Source organism: Salvia hispanica, chromosome 4, assembly GCF_023119035.1.
Source record: "Salvia hispanica cultivar TCC Black 2014 chromosome 4, UniMelb_Shisp_WGS_1.0, whole genome shotgun sequence".
Lineage (NCBI taxonomy): Eukaryota > Viridiplantae > Streptophyta > Magnoliopsida > Lamiales > Lamiaceae > Salvia > Salvia hispanica.
Genome location: NC_062968.1, coordinates 19,349,600 through 19,376,301, shown reverse-complemented (window position 1 = coordinate 19,376,301; position 26,702 = coordinate 19,349,600). Strand labels below are relative to the sequence as shown.

Below are 26,702 nucleotides of genomic sequence, written 5' to 3'. Positions count from 1 at the left end.
ATTCTCTCATCTTTTTTCCTCATATTCTCTCATCTAAATTCCCACCACACTACACAATGTCCGGCTTCGGCGATCACCCCTCCGACAATCGCGCGGGGAACCACGATTGGTTCGACTCCAACTCATTCCCTAGTCCGGGAAACGCAATTTACGGCCCCTCCTCAAACTTAAGGGTCGCAAGGTCCGGGTGGCTACCGTCCTTACCCGGTGCACGATCAAAATGCCTCCGGGTTCGGGTGGGTACCCAAACCCGGACGGGAGTGAGCAGCAGCCTCTACTCCTATTCCTACTCCTACTCATCCCTGTTCGTGGCACCCGCACCCCCGCACACTCCGGGTGAGATGATGGCGATGTTCAAAGCCTACTTGGCAGTCTCCGAAGATCCGGAGACTGACACGAACCAAACCGGGGAAATTTATTGGTGGCGCATCACTCGTCTTTACAATGAAACCCGGCCGGGGGAACCATCTATCGCAATGATAGTATGGTGCGCAATTGCCTCTTCGGATGCAACGAGACAATCGGTAAGTTACAGGGGTATTACCTCCAGGGGAAGAGCGGTCGGCGGGGAGCGGCATGAAGTGAGCTCGACATCATCACTGCCGCCTTGGCAACCTACCAACGCATGGAGTTCAAAGCGTTCAAGTACCTCGATTGTTGGCGGGAGGGGCGCCTACATCCGAAGTATAGGGGCGGCGTAGTAGCATCCTCCTCCAACAAACGGTCGGACGTCGGTAGCCCTATCCGACGGTGCCTCCGATGATGTGGCTACCCAGCTTGCCGGAACTAACTTGAGTAGCCCCGACGCTGGCCCAAGCAGTTCCCGCCGGCCGCAAGGAAAGAAGAAGGCGACGACCACCCGCCATCGCGCCTCGACTCCATCCGCCCCCGTTCCCTTTGTTCCTCCTCCACCCGCGAACAACACATTGTGGACCCTCTTGGGTCAACTCTATTTGAACGATACGTCTAAGATGACTCCGGAGCAACTTGCAACACATGAGCAAATGATCCGGGGTCTCAAGAGGCAATTGGGGATAGATGACTAGTCTTCTACGTGTTTAATTTTTAATTTGTAGGATTTTAATTATGTATTTTTTTATTTTCTAGGATTTTAATTATGTATTTTTATTTTTTAGGATTTTAATTATGTAATTTTTATTTTTTAGGATTTTAATTATGTAATTTTAAATTTTTAATGCATTTTCATATTGTGAAAATATTTTTATTTAAATTGAATAATAGAATGGTAGGACCCTTGAACTTGTCCTTAGCTAAGAGCACGAATGTGGGTGTTGTGCTCTTAGCTAAGGGACAAGGAGTAAAAGTGGGTCCGGGTCCACTTCCATGCTCTTAGCTAAGAGCACGGATGAGGATGCTCTTATTATTTGCTAGAAGTATTAAAATTATACAGCATTGTAGAATTACTGAAACATAAATGATGGAATGCAGAGGTAAATTTGTTTTGCAAAATTTTTATTAGTACTATTAAAATTTTTATTATTCACGTCATATACGTCCGTTACTATTTCCGTGAGTACAATTCGGTTAGAATTGAATCAAAGGCTGCTAGTTTTGATTGTTTTTCTCTGAATATTTATCAGACTTTAGAGCATCCGCAATGGGCGGCTAGCGACCGGCTAGCCGATTCGTCGCGACTGGCCGATCGGCTAGGTCGAACCATTGGAGTCGGCCAACGCGAAATCGGCGAGCCGATCGGCGTGGGCTGGCCATGATTGCTCGGCGCTGGCCGATGCGCCGGCCGCCATTGTGGTGGCCCGATCGGCGTCAGCCCGAATTTTGTTTTTTTTTTTAATTCTTTTTTTTTTAATTTTTTTAATTCTTTTTAAAAAAAAAATTTAATTCTTTTTTTTTTTTAATTTTTGAAAAACTATATAAACGCGATTTTCTCTATCTCTAAATTTCGTACAAGAGCAACATCTAGCGATGGACAACAACTAGCCCAATACAAAATTAAGACCTAAAACAAAAACATGTCATACCGTCGGGCTCGTGTGTGGAAGCCCGGATTTTTTTTTATTATGTTATTTTTATGATTTTTAGTTAATGTACTTTTTTTTATTTAAATAAAATTAATGAATTTTCCCGTATATGTCTCGTAAATTTAATTTCGTATTTTAATCGTAATTTTAATTCCGTAAATGTAGTATATTTTGAATTATTTTTATTGCGGCTAGTCTATTGGTCGGCCTAAATCTGATGTGGCAAGTAGATTTTTTAATATTGCTGACGTGGCAGGGGAGAGATGGCTGGCCTATTGCTGGTCTATTGCTGGCCTAAGCACCATTGCGGATGCTCTTATATATGAAGTCGATGGCATTTCTGAAGAGGGAAAAGCAAAGGAATGTCCTAATTTCGAAGACTAGACTGATTGAAGTTTGACATTTTCAGCAAATTGTCATATCTTAATTGAGGTTTAATTTAATATGGTGAATTAACAATACGGTAATTCATCTATGTATTTGTATAAAAGGAACAGTGTGAGGTCAATGATTCACACGATTCCCGCATCAAATAAAAGCATTTTGGTAATACTACTATAGTTTAATCTGACGTAGATTGGTACCGTTACGCCGTTTCAAAAGTACTGCGATAGACTATTGTATTTTATCGCCTCTCATCCAAAAGTGGGCTCTATTTTATGATAAAAAATTGTACTCCAATACTAACCCACTTCCGATTTTATTTGCCGTCAATTTATTCTGTGTCTACTTTTCTTCAACAAACTCTAGCTGAAAATTGTCAAAATTTGACTGATGAAGAATATCGTTTTCAAATGTGAAACACCATCATGTTGAGTTAATTATCACTTTCAATTGCAGCAATAATAAATATCTGTACGAGGGATCTTTCATTTTCCAAAAGTCGAATGGATGTCAATTTTGTATTTTAAAAATAGTATTAGCTACTTTAATATTCCTTGATCTTGTTTAATAGTATAATTTTTAGGAATTAAAAGTGCTATAGAATTCTTTTGAGGATCATTGATGCATTTTTCGATAAGACCAGAGACTATTAGGATAGTTTACTCTTAAAAATAATGGCTTAAATTAAGTATATAATCAAATTGTATTTAATTAGTAGCATAGCTAGCTATCAACTTAGAGAATGAAATATGTCAAAACTCATTCTTATATTAAAAATAAAACTAAGAGTAAAATATATAAGGTATCCGAATTTTTAAATTTAAGCAAAAATAATCTATAAATTTTAAAAATATCATGAATAGTTCATGAACTTAATAGGTAATCCAACCCACGGTACTTTTTCACTATTCGGCCTATTTTTTCACCAAAAATGTCCTCCGGTATGGAGGACATTTTTTACTTTTACAAAATTGGAGTAACTGGATACATGTACTTATAATATATATTTTTTTCTCTGTCTAGTATTGAATGTGATATTTTTCTATAGTTTAAGTACCTGAAATGATGGTAACATCGATTATCCTTAATTATGTGGCTTATAGATAAAATAACACAAATGAAAAAGGCAATTCCATATTTAAACGAGATTTTGATAACTATTTCAAAAATTAATATGAGAACGAAAGCAATTTCACCTATCACTAATTATGTGGATTTTAACATAAAATAACACAATTATGAAAAGGTATACCGTTAAATATTTATATATAAACGAGATTGGATGACTATTTAAAAAAATGATACTGTATGATATCAAAAGCAATATGATTTGTTGAAAGATTCTCAGCATTCAGCAGCGTATTTGTTTAAAGTTCTACAGCATAGTAACAGTGATATCAATAACATATCGAAATTTGTCTAAATGAACATCCCAATTTTTAAATCTGACTGTAAATAATGTACGAATTATTTTTATTTAATTCCTATTCTAAATTTCATAATTTTTGACACACCTGGAATTAAAAAAAAAGAAAAGAAAAGGACAGTGGCAAGTGAAGACAAAATGCAAGAAAATATCTGGCTGGCGCTGGTTGTTGCAGATATTTATCATCCTCGGTCTGACGTGGCACTCGACTGCTACCATTGACACGTGTGAAAAAAGCGTTTCCATGTGGAGCTTCACTTTCTCTCACACCGCCTCTCTCTTCCAAATTTGGCCAAGGGTTTCCATTTTCCTCTTATTTTCCAGATATTTTTCTTCTGTTTGATCACCACAATCTGCTAATGGAAGGAGATTTTGACTCGGAGTCTCAGCATCGGCCTCCTCCGCTCGATAGACTTTGCCACCGCCGCTCGACCTCGGATGCATCGTCCTTGACCGTTGAGAATTGCGAGGATCCCGTTCGCCGTTCGAGGAATGTGACGCCGGTAACTCCTCTTTCTCTTCTCTCGATTTCCGCAACTCTCCGTTTGATAGTGCGATTGCTATCTGTCTCTCGATGCTAAGGCTGTTTGATGCACTGTGTCTGAGGTTTAATTGCGGAGATCCTGAGCTCAGTAGTTTGTTAGGTAAATGTTGCATAAGTTAGGCTGTTACTAGCTAATCGTCTGTGATTTTTTTAGATTTTTGTTTGCGAGGCAAGCTCATTGGTGGATTTTAATTTTTAAAGGGAAAGGAAACAATATCCACTCTTGGTGATTATGATAAATTGATATTACAACAGATTGGAAGCTTAAAGATGATATGCATTAACGAAAGGCATTTGAATTCATTCCTTCGAGGACAAGCTCTGTCATATCAAATTAATAAAACAAGGAAGATCTGAAATCCATTACTGACTGAAGGAACATTTTTGTTTAACTATGTAATTTAAGACTTTTAGTTAAGTGAAGGTGTTAGCAAGGGCAAGGCTACGTCAGGGTCTTCTACGTGGAATACATGTGTAATTTTGGATGCATTGCAATACCATTTAAGTAATGTGGATTTTTTTGAGACTAATTGGATATGCTTAAAAGAACTGCATAGATAGGTTGTTGGAGAATGGCCAGTTGGACAAAATGAGATATACAAAATGGCCTAATTTATAAGTGCTATCAAATAGTAATGGGTTGAAACAACAATCAACTGGTAAAGTATGGTTTACTCTTTGAGTTATCTCTGCCTTCCCTTATATAACTTTCCTTTATCTTCTGAAACTGAACTATTATAAATTTTTAATTTGCAACAAAAGAATGAAATTGATAATATGATACATATGGATTTTGGTTTAACTCAGCTCTGCCCCACTGAATTTCTAGGAATATTATTAGCTTATTCCTCTTTGAATTTTAAAACCAACCCTTGAATCTTTAATTGTATTCTCAGTTTGTTGTGTAGGAGAGTGATGGTATCAGAATTTTTCATGAATGTACATGTTTTGTGTGTCGGTGTTGGCATAGTGTTACTATTTCTTTTGTGACTTAGTGATTCATCAATCGAACTACAATGTTATGTTTTAGTTAGCCGTCAATAAATCTTTCATCCTAATATGTCAATGGCCACAAGGTCTTATTGTTTGAATATATTCTGTATGCTATTCTTACTAAGGGAAATTAGGTGCTGAATTAGTCATTATCTACACTTTAGAATAAAAAAAAGTTGCTTGCTTAGGACTTCTAGACGTAGATTCTTATGGAAATTATTTATAATTCTGTCGAAGAATTAATGAGAACACATTTTAGTATCCATTCTGTGTAAGGGGCAAAAGATTTTCCAAATCTATAAATAACAAAAGGGCTCCCTTGTGTACATTTATATTTTATCCTCTGGTGGTATTGTATAAAGTTTTACTACCATTTATGATCTCTTATCTATTTTTGACGAAATATTTTATTTTAAAAGTTTCGGTATTATTAGCATGTGATAGGACAGCTGTTTTAAATTTTTTTAATTAGTACTCCTATGTAATATGGTCACAGCTGGTGTTCGTTTGAGTCCGTACATGTGCTTACATTGGCCTCTTGATTTCCCTGACTGCAGGACGAAAGCACAGCATGGACAAATGAGAAACACAATTCCTATCTGTATCATTTGGAAATGTCATTTGTTGAACAACTGTACCAATCAAAATCTGTGCTTGCACGATGCTCAGGGCACAACTTGAGAGACATAAATATATCTCGGAAGCATTTGACCAATGCTTCTGATCAGGTTCAAGAAACTTAATGCTGTTCACTTATAATCCGTGGGCTGGGTTAACTGTACAAAGCTAAATATATTTGTTACTTTTGTCTTATGCCAGTATAATGTTTCACGTAATGGATGTTGGCAAAAGAGTAAGCATGCAGCGGGTGGGCCTACTCACAACAGTACTCACCATTCGAAGCATGGAGATGTGCATTACCATCCATCACTAAGTAAAGTGCGCACATCCATGAAGCTCATTAGGACAAGGAATCAAGGGGAAAGGATGATATCTCATGGAACACAAGCATGTTCACAGGACATAATTGACTCAAATAGAGGTTATCCGGAACTATCATTGCCATAACTTTGCCTTTCTTAGTTGAGTTGAACTTTAAAATTCTTAACGAGTTTGCTCTGATTGTTATGCACGTGTTCTGTTATTTGTTAGTATTATTTTCCTTTTGTGTGCATATGGATATCTGTTATTGCATATCACAAGTGTAACTGATGATAGAAATCATATACATGGAAAAAAAGGCAGATTTTATGCTCTACTTGTGAGTTAGGTTTATGTTTTATCTGTTTTTGGGTCTACTTGAGCAAACAAAACTAAATTACTCAAAAGAGTATCCTTAGGTGTTTCTTCTCCCTGCTTTCCTTTTTTTGACTTTGTTCGTGATGTGTATGGTGGAACAGATGAACTTTCTTGAAAATAGATTTTGCAAAATTCTGAAAAAGGTGGCCAAATTTCTCTAGTATTAACTCTACTATAACAGAATCCTCTGACCCTTTTGTTTGGTGCGGAAAGTAATATAAACCTTACTTGATATAGCTTTTACCAGAACACATTAGTGAATGTTGTATTGGCCTTTTACCATTTTTATGCTATCAGGGTTCAGAAATTGCAGGTTCCGAAAATGCTGTACCTCTATCTTTGAAATGTTTAATGGAATGAGTGCTCGTTATTTCGTATACAATCTCCGAATTTTCTTGTAAATGTTAACACATTTAGGGTCAGTGGTAATGGAATTTTCTTGTAACTGTAACAGCATGATAATGGAATTTTAGCATTTGCTTTCTATGCTTTGACTTAACCACACACACTAGATTCTAAAGATTTTAATTTTTTATTTGTTCCTCACGGTTAGAGTAGAGAAAGGGCCATGACTGTTTTACAATGTTCGTGCTATTAGGCTCTAGCCAGCAAGTTCTTAAAATAGTGTTGCTTTTTTTGGAACTTTTAATTGAACGGGTGATAGTTATTTTATTTACAACTTAATTGTTCTATTGTATACGTTAAAAGTTATAGTTAATATTGTATGATCACATTTTCTGTAATTGCTTTTTATGCTTTATATAAACCATGTGTAGATTCCAATTTTTTTTTACTTGTAGTTGTTCTGTGTTCGGAAAAAAGAGAAGGGAGAGTGACCTGCTGCACTTAAACGGTTAAAAGTTGCATCTTATGCTTTGTACTTTGGTAAATCTTTGGAGTTGAACTTGTGCTTCATGCATCTGCATGTAAATGTTTCTGCTCTATAAGGAATGATAATGACTGCATGTTTTTTTTTCACTTCTTGTTTTCTTGAGTTGCTAAGATGGTTAAAACAGTGAGAGAATAGATTCGCACACAATGTACTTGCTTCCTATTCCCAAACAGAATTAGGTTTTGATTCTTGATCAAAAACAAATTCAGAAGTTGAATACAAAATTCATATTTGATCCACCTTAAAATAAGATTTAGTGCTCAACCTCCCCTCCCCTTCAGTTAATTGTTTGCCGTTTGTGTGCCTGCATGTTGAGATGCGAGTGAGTAAATGCTAGTAATAGATGGAAAGAGTTCATATCAGTATGTATAGATCATCCTTTTTCTTTATTATATCATCATTTATATTGACATTGTTAGGTTTTTGACTTTTTCTACAGAGGAGACGGGTCAAAACTTTTTGAATGAAAACAATCAAAATACACTAAATTCCGAGTCCCAAGCAAAAAGGTTGAAGATAGCTTTGGAGGATGGATCACATCAGGATCAAGTAATGTGTAGAGTTGAATTCTGTTTTGCAAGTGTATTTATGAATAGAAACTATTGGTTATCTTCTCAATCCTGGTGCCCGGTATTGCAGATTGTTCCTTCAATGTGATGCCCTCCAGCAGATGATGAACAGATCAAATTACTGCTCGCTGTGAAACTGTCTTGAAATTTTGATAGCCGTGTTTATTATCCAACTTGAAATGCATTTTCACATGGGAGGCCCTGTAGACATTATTACCATTAAAAGAGGGTGGTGAAGATTAATGAGGTGCAGGATTTAAAGTTTCCCCTAGCATTTCCAAATCGAGGTAACATATAAGTTGAGTCCATGGGAAGGATCAGTGAAGGATGTGATCCCATGGAATTTCAGTATCCTGAAACTAAGAACCACATCGTTTTGTCGTAGTAGATTCCTAGAAACAGAAGCTTTATCATGCCTGCATAAACTCATTTGCTTGACCTGTAGATAAGATGCAGAGATATAAAATGATTTATATAGTTGCCTGTGTAAAGAAAATCTACTTTCTTCCTCCTATGGATTGTAGGTTACGTGGCCGGGGATGTAAATGGTCTGTAGATGTCTAGGTGAACATCTGTCTCCTGCTTTCGATTTTGTGAGCTTAGTTCGCTCACTCCACAAATATCTATATATTGTTGTTTGATACTCTTCAAAATTTTTTTAGTAATATTGGTTATACATTTTTGTTGTATGAATGATTATTGTCTGTATTTTAATTGTTAGAGCCGTAAAGAATCTACAGGTTCAACTAATCTTGCTTTTGTGTGAATCTGACTTATACTATAGTAATGCATATCAATGTCCTCTATTGATTGGATTATTCCTAGAGGCATCATATGTTGGTTTTAGTCCTCACTTTTTTTTTTTTTTTTTTTTTTTTTTTTTTTTCATATTCTAAAGCTGAATTGCAGTAGTTGATGGTTTAACAAACCTTTTTATTGTAGTTGAGAATTCTTGCATCTAAAGTCAAGTCTATAGATAGAAAAAGGGTCGACTTTTTGCTGTCTTACCTCTGAATTATTTGGTCATTTAGTACTATATCGTGGAAATTGCCGAGTGGTTAATCAATTCTTCCACAAAATAATTGTCATAGACTCATAGTAGACTAATACTGGAGAGTTCAAAATATAAATATAACTTTTATGTTAAATATAATTTGATAATCACTTAAATCATAGGTATATATACTTCACTAACTTATTATTCCAAACTTCAAAAGTTCAAAAATTATCTTTTGTGAAAGGATTTTAGATGTTATAATTGGTAGATTAATTTGTTCATCTAGCATAATTTTGATTAAAAATAAATTTATATCGACTAGTATAATTTTTATTTTTTTTAATTTTTAGATCGCTACTTTCTAAATTTAACGAGCTCACTTAGCAAAAAATCTTTAACAAAAGGCTACTAGTGTCTAGTAGTAATAAAACAACAAACTACTATAATCTCCGATTTTTGCTATAAAAGCTTCAGTTTGCTTGGGGTAAAATTAACAGATAAAAATTTATTTGGAATCAAAATTTGAGTTTAAATTCATTTAATATCAAAAGCTTTTCTTCTTTTATATTTTCATTACTTCTTTTGAATAATTTTAGACACGAATGAGAATTAGAGTTAGTGTAATTTATAACAAAAGTTTTTCCATTAATGCTTTCAAAACTTCTGTTCGTGTATGCAGCTCCAAACACTGACGTTATAAAACTCAAAATAAAATCCCAGAAATAAATATTGAGAAAAGCGGTCAGGGCAAGTCCACCAACACCTTCCACAGTTCCATGGACGCCTCGAAATCGAAATATTGATTCACCACTCTGTCTTCCAACACCATATTCTCGTCAAAGATCCATTTTTTACCCCATTTCTCGACGATTCAAGCTCATGGCTGCTGCTAGCTTCAGACAGCATCCGAAGGCCGAAGAATTACCCGATCCAGACATCCCATCTACGTCGTATTCATCATCATCTTCATCTTTAAACAAGAGGAAATGGTCGAATTTTCTCCCCATTTTGGTGGGTCTGGTGGTGATAGGGGAGATTGCGTTTCTGGGCCGTCTCGATATGGTCAAGAACGTCGACATAGTCAACTCCTGGGCCGACTCCTTCTACCACTTCACCCAAACCACGTCTTCTTCATCCTCCTCCCCGTCCCGGACCCTCGAATACGCCGGGTCGGATCGCCACCCAGTCCCGGAGCTTGTCGACAGCTGCGAAGCTTGGTTGGAGAAGAAGGACTCTGTGCCTTATTCTAGGGATTTCGTTAAAGACCCAATTTTGGTAATTGGGGCTGATGAGGTTAAATTGTTATTCTTTATCTTTTTTGTTGTTGGAACTGTTGTATTCATTGATTGTTAAGTGGGAAAGTGTTGTGCATAATGTAGAATGCTATTTGTGTGTTTATTGTGCTTATGCTTGTTGATCATTTATTGTAAGGATCAAAGTTGAATTGCAGATAAGTTCTCAGATTATCAATTTCACCTGCTTTGGTAAGAGATCATAAATACAGTGCAGTGGATTATCTGGATTCTTAGGTTATGACAACAATGGCAGTCAGCTATGAGCAATTCTAAGTGGAAATATTTGATTGCTTATGTTGTTTGTAACTGTGTTTTTCAGTAGCTTTATGTAGATTTAGAGATTCTGGTGCAACAATTTGTGTTTTTTGACGTGAATTGTACGATGTGTAGGAGTTTAAGACCTGCAGTGTTGGATGTAAGTTTGGGTATGAAGTGAATAAGAAACCCGATGCTGGATTTGGACTTCCTCAGTCATCTGGAACTGCAGCTGTGCTTAGGTCAATGGAAGCAGCCTCATATTATGCTGAGAATAATATTGACATGGCACGACGGTGGGTAAGCACAAAAGTGGTTGCTTTTGCCTCTTATTCCATTCTTTCCCTGTCAACAGCCAATTCCTTGGATTTTCAGACATTAGATTTTCTTTTTGGTTGGCATAAATCAAGCTATTCTGTAAACATTTTTATGCACAAAAAACCAGTCAATTTTGTTGCTTCATTGATAATTCTGTCTAGTTATTAACATATGGTTCTTGTTTTCTTCATATATGGTTTCTGGATGGCCGCAACTAAATCAGCATCCATATTTTGTACTCCCTTGACTAATATGGTTGTGGTGTGTTTTTTTATGTTACAGTCGGGGGTATGACATTGTAATGACAACCAGTCTTTCATCAGATGTGCCTGTTGGATATTTTTCTTGGGCTGAATACGATATGATGGCTCCAGTTCAACCCAAAACTGGAAGTGCTATAGCTGCTGCTTTCATTTCTAACTGTGCTGCTAAGAACTTTCGGCTGCAAGCATTGGTTGGACTTGAGCAAGCAAACATCAAAATTGATTCTTATGGAGGTTGCCATCGGAATCGTGATGGAAAAGGTGATACCTCACCTTATTTCAGACCTATATGAAATTATAATTTTCTGTTTCAAGGCACCAAGTTTTATTATTTCTATACGCATCAACAAAAGAAATCAATTTTTCTTATAGAAACTAAGTTTCCCTTGGAAAATATCATAACTCCAATATCTGCTATAAATGAATGCAAAAATATCTGTATAAATGAATGTAAATATTTTGGTTGGTATATCAATATATGAACTCAATTTGTTGTGATAGATGCTTTTCTTATTCCCTTTTGTGCTACTCAATTTTAGTTGTAGCTCTGTAAGTCAGCTTTTCGGGAAACATTTCCTGTGATAACAGGCTTCAGTTGATGGGTAGCAAAACTGGAACCTATCATTTTTAAAAGATGTAACAATCTTTTTTATTTTGATTTTTGAGCACAATTTAACGATTCAAAATTCTGAAGATAAAATGTTGATGAAGGATATAAGTGGAAGGTTGTTGGTAATATTGTCGGTTAATGCTCTATATCATCCTATCTTTGGGCTAGGCTTAGTTGGATTTGTATGAACTCCATGTTTTCTCACATTTTCAGTGGATAAAGTGGAAACATTGAAGCGTTACAAGTTTAGCTTGGCTTTTGAGAACTCGAATGAGGAGGATTATGTTACTGAAAAGTTCTTCCAGTCTCTTGTTGCGGGTAAAGTACATTTCTTCTTGCTTACTCTTTTGTGTTGATGAATTTATGTTTGTAAATATGCCTATGCTGTCATTAATGTTTATGTATACTATCAACTCATAATCTCCTTCCCCTCCACATAATTAACACACATATTTATGTAAATTTGATACTTACAGTATGTTTATGTGTGATTCCAATATTCCATAAGTTAAGGCAGTTTAATGTGCCATGAAAGATACTCAATGGAGAAGTTGATACATGCGCGGTTTACACTACTATAAGGTTAACCCGTTTGATGCAAGTTATGATTTTCAAAAAGCACTCGTGGAATAGTCTTCTTTTCTTTCACGACAGTCCTGTCATTGCGTGGTCTTAAATCTTAATTCTTATGCTCTCGAATGTGCCTAAGATGCTCTATTGAATTGGCTTCTCAACTGTTAACTGGTGCAATTTTGGACTTCACGATACTATTTTCTGATTAAGGGAACTGATCATACATGGCACTGGCAGGCACTATTCCTGTGGTTATTGGCGCCCCTAATATCCAAGATTTCTCTCCTGGTCCTGGTTCATTGCTGCATATCAAGGAGCTCACAGATGTTGATTCTGTTGCCAAGAGGATGAAATACCTTGCTGACAATGACAGTGCATTTAATGAATCATTAAGGTCTGTATTTTAGTCCTAACATGTTCAATTTTGAGTCCTTTTCGTGTACTTCTTTTTCCTTTTCCTAATATCCTGATGTAATTTTGCCTCAAGTTTGAATGCACTTCATTGCTTATCCTCTATTATATGCTTTCTAATTGAACTACTTGAATAGATGTTGAGGGGCCTTTTTCTGGTGTTGGTTATTTTTGTTTAGGTGGAAATATGAGGGGCCATCCGATTCTTTTAAGGCCCTTGTTGATATGGCTGCAGTACACTCATCATGTCGACTATGCATTTACTTGGCAACCAAAAGCCAAGAGAAAGATGAAAAGCGACCAGAATTTCAAAACCGCCCCTGCAAGTGTACTCGTGGCTCAAAAACTACATACCACATATATGTCAGGGAAAGAGGAAGGTTTAAGATGGAATCCATTTTCCTAAGGTATGTGTATTGTTTGCGCCAATGAGAGTTTGCTCATGTTAATTTTTTTTTATTTCTGCATTTTCTGAATTTAGTAATTATACCATTCCACTTGATTCGTTGATACTGATGCCTAATATTTGAATGCAGGTCAGATAAATTGACCCTCAAAGCCCTATCCTCTGCTATTGTGCAAAAGTTTAGGTCGCTGAAACACGTTCCTATCTGGAAAAGTGAGAGGCCAGAGAGCATAAGAGGCGGGAATGAGCTAAAAGTCTACAAGATATACCCAGTCGGGCTAACACAGAGGCAAGGATTATACACCTTCAAACTCAATGGAGATTCGGGTTTGAGGGAGCACATAGAGAGCCACCAATGTGCCAAGTTTGAGGTGATATTCGTATAGGTTTTGACATGGAAAATCCAGGAATGGGGTCTCGGGTAGGTTGTCGCCCGACACTCTTCTCTTCCTCACCCTATTAACTTTTGTATGATGGCTGACTCTAGGATTTGTTGCTCCACTTTTCTTTAACACCGGGCTTCGTGTTCGTTAGTTTTAGGTCGAGTTTAGAGGAGGCGCGAAAGATGGGGATTATTACATGATTTTGGGGCTTAAAATGAGGTTTTGATAATTGGTGTACATAACTTCACTATGGGAAGCATTGAAAATGGTTAAAATTGAGGAAACTAAGATGGAATGATGTTTCGATCCCTATATTCCTTGCTTGATTCCGATTCTTGGTCAATTTTTAAAAGTTATTCCTTTGTTTTGTCAAGGTTCGAACATGCTAAAATCAAAACTTGTTTTTTTTTTTCTTTTTCTTTTTTTTCTGAATTTGATTCGGATGAAAATGATATAAATGCTGAATTTGAGCTCAAAAAAGTTAAAAGTTTGTATTTTTACAGTGGAAAATTGATTTTGTCCAACAAGATAATATAATTTTTACCACATACACCATGATAGTATGATTCAATTTTGTAAGCTCGCAAAAATGTTAGATTATGGAGTACATGTTTTTATTGAAATAGTCTTTTTCACATAATCTTTTCAGAGGTGGGGCTAGACTATTAAATGAGGCATAACGTTTGATGAATTAATAGTTTTCTTTGAAGATAATAGGAGTATTTGTTTTGAGATAAAGAGAAAGGCAGAGAATTAAATGTAAATTTCATTTGTAGTGCACATGCATTATATTCTGACACCTTTATTTTCAATTAATCTATAGATCGATGTGATTAACCAACTCCAAAAAATAACTTAGCTTTAGACACGTAGATCCCAAGAGACAAACTTCATTTATAAATATAGAAAGTGTCTATTGCATAACAAAAAAAACAATAACAAGGATAAAATACTCTGCATCTCACCCAACTATTTGAGCATCTAGATTATATTCATTAATCAATAGTAGTTATGATTTCGCTTATAGAAAATTGTAACACTTGACTTTCTTGATATTGTAAATAAAGCATATGATGAGTGGTAAAATATCTAAATTATAGGTATGGTATAAAAGAGACAAGGGCCACATGTTTTGTAGTTTGCAACTTGACTAATATGCACTTAGCATTTAATCTTCACTATAAATATTCATAAACTATATATGCAAAATGAGGCGGCTCGATCATAATATTGACCTTTCACTTTTTAATGAGGCCATCCCAACTCTTGTCTTTTACTTCATTTTTTTTTCATATAAATGTTACTCCTATCATTCATTAGCCAACTTGAGTCCCAGTTGACTAGAAAGGTTGTATGTGACAGGGACTCCCAATTTAGGTTGAACTAATTTTAATAACTATAGTAAGTTAGATAAGATAATATTGAGAAATAATTGTATGTGACAGGGACTCCCAATTTAGGTAGAACAAATTTTAATAACTATATTAGATAAGATAATACTGAGAAATAATATGAGATAAACAAATATAGACTTTATTTTAGATTAAATTATTAATAAGGGTGAGAGTGAGATGAATAATCCCGAAACACAATATATCTTACTTTGGAGACGATATCAGTAAAATTAAGGGAAAAAGTAATCGAATAAGATGTACATGCATGAATTCTAGTTATAAGCAATAGTAGGAACCGAATGAATCCATATTTTACTTTGAAAATTAATACTCCAATGTACTACCAAGATAACAACCGAGTTATCAAATAATTTGTTGGTCATGTGAAATATAGCATATTTATGTAATAGGAGTACAAATAAGAACACCAACAAACATAGAGACATCAATTTTTCAAGACCTTTGGTTTTCTTGTAGGAGTATTTATTAATATCATAAGATATGTTTATATGAGTAAATAGTATTATCAGTATACTCATTTAGTTGATAATATTAGTATAAAAATTAGCCATTGGTCACAAAGATGCTTATTGAAAAAGAACACATAAGTGGATAATATAAAACAAATACGTATCATGGTTAAGTTATTCAAACTTAACATGGAAGACTCCTAATTCAAATTCCCTTCTATCAAGTATCAACATAGCGATAGCATGTGATGTAATTTAAATGATGATTTAATTCTATTGTGTTGTTATTTAAATTCTCATTTCTAATTTAAAATATCTTCTTCTGAATTATTGCTCGGTGCATATAATTGATTGTGCTGCACATGACAAGGAAAAAACGTATACCTTATTTACCCTTCAATAACAAGTATACATAAAAATTTACGATAATGTAAAATTTGTAATATTTTAAATCAATTTTAAAGCTCATGGAAAATAAAAAAATTTAACTAAAGTTAATAATTTTAGGAACCAATATCCCAATTTAAAAATAATAATAACTATAGATTTTTCAAAATTAGAGAGGGTCTTATTATGACAAATTTATAAACATGCTAAATGCTTAGGTATAGTTATTAGATATTATAGTGGATTGGTTAAGGGCACCCATATCACAATGAAAGCGATTTTTCATAGGTACAATTGTCACTATCTAAGAAGCCGAAGTGAGTTGATGTACCCATAATCATAGCGAAACTCGGGTGAAACTATGTGGAAGTTCGAAAGATGTTGTAGAATCAACAAATTTTCATCCTTGATGAGGATAAAATGCCATTCGAACTCATTATTTACCAACAAATTAATTAATTATAACACCAAAATATTCCCTCCGTCCATCTGTAGCTGAGTCGTATTCCTTTTTTAGTTGTCTTAATAGTTGAGTCATTTCCTATTTTGATAAAAAGTACAAACTTTTTCTCTCTTATTTTATTCTCTCTTCATCTCTTTACATCCTTTCCTATTTTATTTTTTCTTCACTTGACTCACTTTTAACACAATTTCTTAAATCTAGTGTCTAAAAGAAACGTCTCTATGACAAAAAGAGTATTTGTATACAAAATGAAGACAATCATATCCTAGTTCATGGTCCGACAATAAACTATGTGCGTTAAAACAAAACAACCCAAATATACTTCGAAAAGACCTCTATTTCCTATTTAACGGCTTACGTTAAACTCCCCTTAATTATTCCTTCTCCAACTCATCACACCAGTATTCCCAAAACACCCCTGCCCCCACTCGCCCCAAAAAATAACTAACCAAGGGCATTATCGTCAAAAACACACAAACCGTCACCAAATAACATATAAGCATAGAGAAATGACCTTTAGCAATATTCAAGAGACCAAACACACTCTTCTTAAAGTCCATTCCCCCCACCCTACAAATGGCCTCATTTCCACCTCCACCTCCACCACCACCACCACCAACCTCAGCCACCTCCGCCGCCGTAGAAAAGCCAAAATGTCATCACTTCATGCCAAGTTCTTGGCGCCATCAATAGTGCCAATTAGCAACAACAAATTCAAGAATATGAGGGCCCACGCCACCCCGCCGCAGACGGCGGCTCCGCTTCAGTCTGCGGCGGCGGCGGCGGTGGATGCGGAGAGACTGGAGCCGAGGGTGGAGGAGAAAGATGGCTTCTTTGTGCTCAAGGAGAAGTTCAGGCAAGGGATAAACCCTCACGAGAAAGCCAAGATCGAGAAAGAGCCCATGAAACTCTTCATGGAAAACGGAATCCAAGAGCTCTCCAAAATCCCCATTGAAGATCTCGACAAATCCAAGCTCACCAAAGACGACGTTGATGTCAGACTCAAATGGCTCGGCCTTTTCCACCGCAGGAAACACCACTGTAAGCCTCCCAATTTTTCAATTTTCCATTGATTCAACCATAAAGATTCAATTTTTATTAGAGAAGGATCAACAATGGTTGTTGTGTTAGCTCTTTTCCATTGATTCAACCATAAAGATTCAATTTTTATTAGAGAAGGATCACCAATGGTTGTTGTGTTAGCTTAGTAAGTTAGAACTGTAACTATGATTGCAAAAATGCGGTTCATTTTAGGATCTGATGTTGTGTGATTGGTGATGAAACATCAGATGGTAGGTTCATGATGAGGCTTAAGCTGCCGAATGGGGTGACAACGAGTGATCAGACGCGGTATTTGGCTAGTGTGATTAGGAAGTATGGGAAGGATGGTTGTGCTGATGTTACAACGAGGCAGAACTGGCAGATACGGGGCGTTGTGCTGGCCGATGTTCCCAAGATCTTGAAGGGGCTCGATGAAGTCGGGCTGACTAGCCTGCAGAGCGGGATGGACAACGTGAGGAATCCGGTCGGGAACCCTCTTGCTGGGATTGATCCTCATGAGATTGTTGACACTAGGCCTTACAATAACCTGCTGTCTCAATACATCACTGCTAATTCGCGCGGAAATCCCTCTTTCACCAACTTGTAAGTCATTTTCTCTTGCTGTTTTTGTGTAAAATTTAGGTAGAAAACAGAGGAATGTGTGTGTTTGTGTTTAGGTGCTTGTTTTGAGGCCAAAATGGAGGGATGTGTGTGTGTGTTTAGTTGCTTGTGGTTGATGAAATGGTGATTGCAGGCCGAGGAAGTGGAATGTGTGTGTGATAGGGTCACACGATCTCTACGAGCATCCGCACATTAACGATCTTGCGTACATGCCAGCGACAAAGGATGGGCGCTTCGGGTTCAATCTTCTTGTGGGAGGGTTCTTTAGCCCCAAGAGATGCGCTGAGGCCATCCCTCTTGATGCGTGGGTCCCCGGTGATGACATCCTCCCCGTTTGTGGGGCGATCCTCGAGACTTTTAGGGATCTCGGGACCAGAGGCAACAGGCAAAAAACAAGAATGATGTGGTTGATTGATGAACTTGTGAGTCATTCTCATTTTATCCCTCCTATATAATGCAAGTGTTGAAGGGTGGTGTTTGTTAAAATCTCTTAAATCTTGTCCCACATTGACTTGATGATGATTGTGTCTCATCTATATAAGTGTGGATAACCTTGCCCTGTTTGACTAACAATTTGTATGATGACTGATGCAGGGGATTGAGAAGTTCCGGGAGGAAGTGGCGAAGAGGATGCCGGGGGCGAATTTGGAGAGGGCATCGAGCGAAGATCTCGTTGATAGCCAATGGGAGAGACGGGACTACTTCGGGGCGCATCCTCAGAAGCAAGAAGGGTACAGCTTCGTAGGCATTCACATCCCTGTCGGGCGCGTTCAGGCGGACGACATGGACGAGCTCGCACGCTTGGCCGACACATACGGGTCGGGCGAGCTGAGGCTCACGGTCGAGCAAAACATCATAATACCAAACATCCCCGACTCGAAAGTGGAGGCCCTGCTCAAGGAGCCCCTCCTCACCGAGAAGTTCTCGCCCGAGCCACCGATCCTCATGAAGGGACTGGTGGCGTGCACGGGCAACCAGTTCTGCGGGCAGGCTATCATAGAGACGAAGGCGCGCTCGTTGAAGGTGACGGAGGAGGTGGGGAGGCTCGTCTCTGTCTCGAAGCCGGTGAGGATGCACTGGACCGGGTGCCCCAACACGTGCGGGCAGGTGCAGGTGGCCGATATCGGGTTCATGGGGTGCATGACGAGGGACGGGAGCGGGAAGGTGGTCGAGGGGGCTGACGTGTTCGTTGGCGGGCGAATCGGGAGCGACTCGCATTTGGGGGATGTGTACAAGAAAGCTGTGCCTTGTGATCAGCTGGTTCCGTTGGTTGTGGACTTGTTGGTGCAGAAATTTGGTGCTGTGTTGAGAGAGAGGGAAGAAACTGAGGATTGAATCATCATTCATCTCTATTTGTGTATGATTTTTACTGATTATTAATAATAATAATAGTAATATTACTAGGAAAAACAACCATTTCCTCTTAAGGGTTGTTGGATTTTCTTTGTGAATTTGAAAAAAACTTCCATTTGATTAAGTTGTTGGGACTGAAATCTAATACATGGACCATGGTACTTATCTATCTTGGCTTGTGGTTGTCACTGTTTATATAACTATGTTTTGTTTGTTTGAAGTATATTATTAGAGTAGCATCAATGTTGGAAAAAGGACACACCATACATCCTAAATCAAGATCCTTGCAGTAGATACTGCAATATCAATATCTTTTGTAGTTTTGTCTTAGCTCCATGGGCTTAGTGGACCTTAGGTAAGTATCATTCGTGAGCATCACTTTCATTTAATTTACGCTAGTGTTTTATTTTGCACGTGTATTGTATATAGACTCTATTAAGTATACAAATTACATAATAATCAAATACCTGTTTGTTTATTTATCCGTAACTTCAGTAAATTGATCCAATAACAATTTTTAAGATGATGAAATCAATTTAAACATAAAATAAAAAAAAATGTTAATACGGACCAAATGATTCTGTTTAGTTTTGTGCACATGACTAGTCCCAGAATTCAAATATTACGGCCCAGAATTCAAGCCCGTTTTAGAAAGTTAGGCCCATTAGCAATTATTTTATTTTGTCATACAATGTCAACAGTTAGGCCCATTAGTAATCATCTTAACACAATTCAAATTTTACGGCCCATAATTCATACCCATTAAAGTTAGGCCCATTTTTTAAATTTCACAGCCCAGATTATTAGCCAATTAACGAGTTAGGCCCATGAGTAATCATCTTAATTTTTCATAGTAATTCAAGATCTATTAGGCCCTGAGAATCTTATTAATTTATTAGAGCAAATCAATCTTTGGGTTGTTGGAACATCTCCAATGCAATTTTAAGACAGTGTTTCCTACATGGGGAAAACACATCTTATCAAGTTGCAATTCATGGTCATGTACAAAGTGAATTTGTCCTTAGGTATCAAGTTGCAATTCATGGTTCTCTACAAAGTGAATTTGTCCTTAGGTATCAAGTTGCAATGAATAAATTTCAACAAACTCAGGAGTCCAAGATTAGAAATAGTACTACTTACTAACTTATTATATGGATGTTTTTTCCACTTATTCTGAAAGCTGCTTCTTTTTCTTCCATCTGAAAACATTTAAGATTTTTTAAAGTTTGTCAACATGTAGCCCAACTGAACCACATAAATCCATACACATATTTTCTTTCATTTTCCTATTTGTGTGTACAATAACATGTCTAGCCAACTATCATATTTAAGAAAAACAGCTAAGAAATCAAGAATTTTATTCATTCATCGATTTTCAATATCTAACAATAAGAGACTGAGACATGACAAGAATTAAAATTAAATAAATAAGACATTTTTAGAAAATAAAATTAATAAGATAAGGACCCAAAACTGTACTCAAGTAAACAACACATAACTATAGGAATCCTACATGTATATAATAAGTATTCCATAACAATGCTTATTTTGTGATATAGTTTATCTATATTTACAATTTTATATTATTGTGTTGGACATATAAATAAGGTGGTTGAGGCTAATATAAATCTATATTTGTTGAGATATTGGAAGGATGAAAGTGAGAGTGGTGTATCCTCAGGTATCCAACGTTTTCGCACAGCCACATACGTTATTGTCTACTATTTGGCTTCACTAATCAATCCTCAATTGGACATTCATTTAATTTGTACTCTACTCTCACATACACATATTTATTGATTTTTTTTTTCACTTCTCAAGGATATGATGAGATATTATTCCTACTTTCCAATCCAAACATTAATTCAGTCTTAAATTTATTTAAAATCCTTGTTTGTGTCATCTCGTGTACAACATGTGAATCTGGACTTCGTATCCCGAGGGTTCGAAGAATCAAATATTGAGTGAGATCTAAGATTTTTTGTGTGAGATCGGTCGATTGTACTTCGTGTAGTTTAAACTTTTGTGTAATAACCTAGTCATCGTTTAGTAATTGGGTTAGGGTTTTGTGGCGGTTGTGAGGAAGATTTATATATCTCCTTGTTAATCTCACATGCGAATTTCGATAAAAGGTAGCTTTCGTTATTGATATGAGATTGTGTTAAAACTGAACCTTCAACATTGTTCTTTTACTTTTTCTAGTTGCATTTCTTAGATATGTTTTACTCCATAATTTTATATATTGTTCTTTATGTTTTAGATTGTAACTTTTATTTGTTGAGTTTTATATGTATATAACAAAAACACACATACAACATTCGTTCTATCTAAAATCATAAATAAACCGAACTCCCACACAATCCAAGAAACCATTCAACAATTAACCTACAAAGAGAAGAGTGGTTTCAAAGCAATTCCAAACTAAATAAAAAGTTAGAAACAACATGTACAAAACAACTAACAAAATACTATTATCAACCTAGCTAAATCAAAATAGTTCACTACTATAAAATGTTTTTGAAACCGAAACAACTTCTATTCACAACAAAGTCTTTATCATCAGTTCAATTTGCTTTGGGACACAACATTACACATATTCTCATTTCAGAAGTGATAGAAACTTCACTGATTTGTATTTTTTGTACGAATTGGTGTGCAATAATTAACCATGTGGCGATATTACACTTGGCATATTATACATGTATGCTTATGTATGTAACAGTAGCACTAAGTTTGATTGTTAGGAAGCCACGTCATCTTGTAATTCACAACCACTAAAGTTGGGAAAAAGTAATACGAGAAGAGATACGGAAAAGGAATTAAAACAAAAGGAACAGCTAACTTTTGGCCTTATTTCAGAAAAACAGCCAAAAAAGGGAACAACATGGGGACTCTGATATTATATCCCTTGTTTGGCAAAATTAGGCAGAAATTGGCATCATTCTAGGAATCTTAATGCATAGATTTGCTGTTCTTTTAGAGATAAATCCATTTCCACTTAAGTTTGATTCCATAACTAATTAAATCGCTATATCTATACATACTACTATTTGGAAAAGTATAAGTATAAAACTATAATGTTCATTAATTATTAGTACTACTATTTCTTTTTTATGTGTGGACACTTCAATAGTCACAATAATACAAGCGTGCTTATTAACAATTTAATTACAAAATGCAACTATACTGTAAACAGATTAGTCTTAATAAACAACAACTACTAACTAGTAAGTAATTATCATAAAACAATGAAACTAATCTAATAAATTACTAACAATTGTTGAAGCTTTTCTTAGTAGAACAAGGATCCAAAATCTTTGCTTTATTACATGGATGGATATGCCGTTCAAGAGATTGGATAAGAAATTTTGGAGCTCTCTCTTCTACGTGATCACTTGGTTAATTAGGTGACTCAAGAATACAGTAATTATCGAAAAGATGAAATCAAACTAGGATGCATAGAAAAAACTCATTCTTTGGTGGCTTAGATTGTGGATTAAAGGATGGTTCCGAATTTTCCCTACTCACCTGGGTATGCAGAGACTTATTTATAATTAGAAGGTGTTTCGGACACAATTGGAGTGACAATTCTCCTCCTGTTGGTTAATACGAAGATGATCTTCTGGCTCAATCCTTTTGTACCTGGTGAGTCGTGGCTATTCAACTTTGTTGTGGATGTTTGTTCCTTTGTTGGTGGCCTTTCAGTTTGTTGAGTGTTCCTCTTGGACTTGCTATTCTTAATGTACATGGTAAGCTAAGTTGCGTTTGATGTGCATGTTTCTTTGCTTTTTTGAAAAGTTTTTTTTATTTGTTCTAGCTTTTGTACTTCTTTGCTCACAGTTTTTTTAATGGCTGAGCCTTTCTTCTTACAAAAATGCGAAATAACTACTCATACTTTAGAATAAATGAACTATGCACCCAAATTTAACAAAAATACTAAAAGCCATCAGCCCAACTTTAACAAAATACTAAAAGCCATAACAATGCTTATGTGATGTTTAGGGGTTATCTACAAACACATTTTAAAAGTTTCTCAAAATGCATGTTTTTTAAAACGAGATAGTCTCATGTACATGCGACCATTATGGGGTAACATGTACATGAGACTATCTCATTTTATAAAACATGCATTTTCTCCAAACTAAGGTGTTTGCAGCTTATGATCAAGCTTCTGAAATAAGAAAGAAAACCTCCAACTTTCTCATTATAAGAATAATTCAAATAATTTCAACAAAACGCACCCATTTAATGAAATTACACGACTTTATAACAATAACAACAACAATAATAATAATAATAATAATAATAATAATAATAATAATAATAATAATAATAATAATAATAATAATAATAAATAAATAAATAATCCAAACACTCACTCTCAATGACTACGCTAGTGAAGGAAATAAAAACATCCACCACTTCTGTGAAAGCATTTCATCATCGAATATTTTAGGGAAAATGTGAGGCTTGTAGCTTCAACCATTTGTGCTACGCCCATTTGTTGCTACAAAAGAAAATGGATAATGCATCAATCATCATAACGACTTTTCGTCGCTTATCATGATTAATTTTCTTCATCATTAAAATCAATCAAGTTAGGATATAAGCATTCTTGAATTTCACAATTAATATACTCATTCTTCTCTTAATTAAATATATCATTATAAAATATAGTATAAAAATTAAAAATGGAAGCAGATAATTTTATTCTTTCTATCCAACATTATCACATTGAAAACCATAAAGTAGCACTCTCTATATACTGCGTAAAATTTTGACCAGAGATAAATGGGAATTTTGTGGTCATTTTTCAATGTTGGAATATGACATTTATTATGAGATAGAGAAAGTGATATTATTAGATTTAATTAGTAATATTAACATTATTTGTGATTGAAATATGTATATAAAAATCTATTTATTAATTAGAAAATATATACTATAAATTTCAAAATAAATAAGTCGAACTAAACTAGGAATTACACACATGCATAATACTCCATAATAGATAGAACACACTATCCTTTTCTTTAATTTTTTATTTCTCTTCAACTACCAAAATATGTTATAAAATAACAAAAATTAGATGACGAGGCAAATCTTGAAAATCCACTACCCTTTATTTCTCATCAGTGGTAATAACCCATGTGTCGACGTATAATGTTGCAATAATTTTGAATAGATAAGAAAAATATAAAATGTGCTTATTGAATGAATCGTGCTGCTCTTATATTTGCTACAACATTGTTGCTTGCTGCTTTTGGAGCTGTCATTATATGAATTTGAAATTTTTTTTGCATTAAAACTAATATTATGTGGCTTTAATTAGTTGGTAAACATTTGAAAATTGAGCATGCATATCGATATGTCGTTATTTGTGGATAGAAATAATATTCTTTGGGACCAAATTGAATCTTATACTATTATAAAACTAAAAGTAAATGTGATTAATTAAATTCATACACCTCTGTTTGAATAATGTCTTTATACTTCAATCATATGCAGAATGCACATTGAATTTGAACCACATAAATTTACACTTATCACATAGAGACACTTTCCGCCCTTCACGTGGTGTTAGAAATTTATGTTCATTTAATCATAAAAAAATGCAATTAACAATGTCTGTTTATGTGAGTCTAGTTGTAGTGTGGTTAATATTTAATTTTAAGGGTCTTGAGTTTGAGTTCATGCCATTACGACGCAACCTGTTAATTAATTTCAAATCACTGTACATTTATAAAGTCATCGAATCATTGATTTCCTTGCGTATTTTGTGTAGAACTTCCTACTAAACGAAATCATAGAAAAGTGTCTTATAAATTTCTCGAATTAATAATTATTTGAGTCCAACCTTGGTCAATATTGTTATCCATGACTGAATTTTCAAAATCCTTATGCTTTAAGTTACATGAAAACGATACACATCTCCACCTCATGTATAAGGGAATAATGAATTTGACTGAGAGGAAAATAAAAAAAGAAAATGTGAGCTAAAGAGCAAAAAAAAAACGAGTGAGAAGAATAAAAAGACAATGTGATCTATAAAACAAAGAATCGTAACGAAATTTGTAACAGCTTAGGTGATGATGCTTTGGGATCTTATGTCACACTCCTCCTATCTTAACAGAATCATATCCAAGAAAATAAAAAAGCGCCGTGCCGTACTAATTCAGTTACCACCGTTCCCCACCTACTTGTCTCAATATATGGACTATTAATCTTCCAAAAACATTTAATATTAATATTACACTAAAAATGGGACACACATGTACAAATACGAACTTATATATAGTTTGTACGGAATATTTCTTTAATAGTAGCATTTGTTAATGCAAACACAATCAAATCTAAGCAAAATAATCCCACCATCACTTACATGTTTATAAGATTATTTATTTTGTTGTGAGTGTTCGAGTAGGAGAGTCTCTCCATTCAAAGGAAGATAGACATTTTTCTTGAACTGGCATAAGATTTCATGTATTAAGTAGAGAGATGATAAATTAAAATAGTGAATAAGTGTTTCTTCTTTTAGTAATAAATTATTTTGATAGAGACAAACAAGAAATGAAAGTGAATCATGTTGATTAGAAGAAAGGGAATACTAAGAAAAATCATAAGATGGAATGGAAAAAATTATTGGTAGGGGTTGTATATCTAATATTCTGGTATACTAATATTTCTAGGAGGAGCCGTGGAGGCGGGAGGTAATGTGGCAGGATGCACCCAGGTGCGCCTTGTCAGGCTCTCATCCCTAACTTTTTCACTATTTTTCTTACATGCCCTACCAAAAATGCACTACTAAATCACGATTGGTTTTTCATAATTGATCAAATTATCAGTCTAATGAATCGTGGTGTTGGTAATTTAAATGATTTATTTCTTATTTTTTGGAATTGGCGAAGAAGATATGGTTGGAATATTACACCTTACACCTATTGATAAAAAGGTGATATCATTATCAACTCGTCATGGAGTCAAGCATAAATCTTTATTGCTATTAATTTATCGCATCTTCTATTGTATAAATGATGATTCCATAGATACGGGATCAGATTTTACAATGATTGATCTTAATAAAAAACAATAGAGGAACCAATCTGGCATTTTTTATCGCTTTCTGATAAAATTATGGGGGCAAGATCAAGTAGAAAATTTATATCCCTTAATATAGTACTATACTCCATTATTTCATTGAAGACTGATCTTTGTATGAATTTGTGATTATTATCATCAAAACATGTAGCATTTCACGTGATAGATTAGGGATTTTTTTTTTTTTTTTTTTATCTTAGTTGGTTTGCTCTGTCGACTGTCATTAGAATAGAGATAGATATAGGTATGTAGAGGTA

The 26,702-nt window shown here is 35.2% G+C and overlaps 3 protein-coding genes across 5 annotated transcripts; all 3 read left to right on the top strand.

The window, feature by feature from the left end:
* The first annotated feature begins 4,068 nt into the window (after positions 1–4,068).
* Positions 4,069–8,800, top strand: LOC125218958 (cold-regulated protein 28-like). 3 transcript variants are annotated; one of them, XR_007176053.1, is made up of 6 exons: positions 4,069–4,313; positions 5,905–6,075; positions 6,167–6,389; positions 7,447–7,531; positions 7,978–8,087; positions 8,178–8,800. XR_007176053.1 is itself a non-coding variant. In XM_048120784.1 (5 exons), the coding sequence occupies exons 1-5, from the start codon at positions 4,170–4,172 to the stop codon at positions 8,193–8,195; spliced, it is 666 nt and encodes a 221-aa protein (XP_047976741.1). In that variant the 5' UTR covers positions 4,079–4,169; the 3' UTR covers positions 8,196–8,800. The 3 variants fall into 3 exon arrangements, 1 of the variants encoding a protein (XP_047976741.1); XR_007176054.1 differs by having other exon boundaries at positions 4,070–4,313; positions 7,447–7,499; XM_048120784.1 differs by lacking the exon at positions 7,447–7,531 and having other exon boundaries at positions 4,079–4,313.
* Positions 8,801–9,765: 965 nt separating this feature from the next.
* On the top strand, positions 9,766–13,747 carry LOC125217672 (glycoprotein 3-alpha-L-fucosyltransferase A). The gene is made up of 7 exons (XM_048119191.1): positions 9,766–10,397; positions 10,790–10,950; positions 11,255–11,496; positions 12,059–12,163; positions 12,656–12,812; positions 13,009–13,236; positions 13,366–13,747. Exons 1-7 carry the CDS (start codon positions 9,984–9,986, stop codon positions 13,619–13,621), a joined length of 1,563 nt encoding a protein of 520 aa, XP_047975148.1. The 5' UTR covers positions 9,766–9,983; the 3' UTR covers positions 13,622–13,747.
* A 3,079-nt stretch (positions 13,748–16,826) lies between these two features.
* Positions 16,827–19,516, top strand: LOC125222658 (ferredoxin--nitrite reductase, chloroplastic-like). The gene is made up of 4 exons (XM_048125389.1): positions 16,827–17,373; positions 17,622–17,976; positions 18,128–18,416; positions 18,589–19,516. Exons 1-4 carry the CDS (start codon positions 16,842–16,844, stop codon positions 19,327–19,329), a joined length of 1,917 nt encoding a protein of 638 aa, XP_047981346.1. The 5' UTR covers positions 16,827–16,841; the 3' UTR covers positions 19,330–19,516.
* Positions 19,517–26,702: the final 7,186 nt, after the last annotated feature.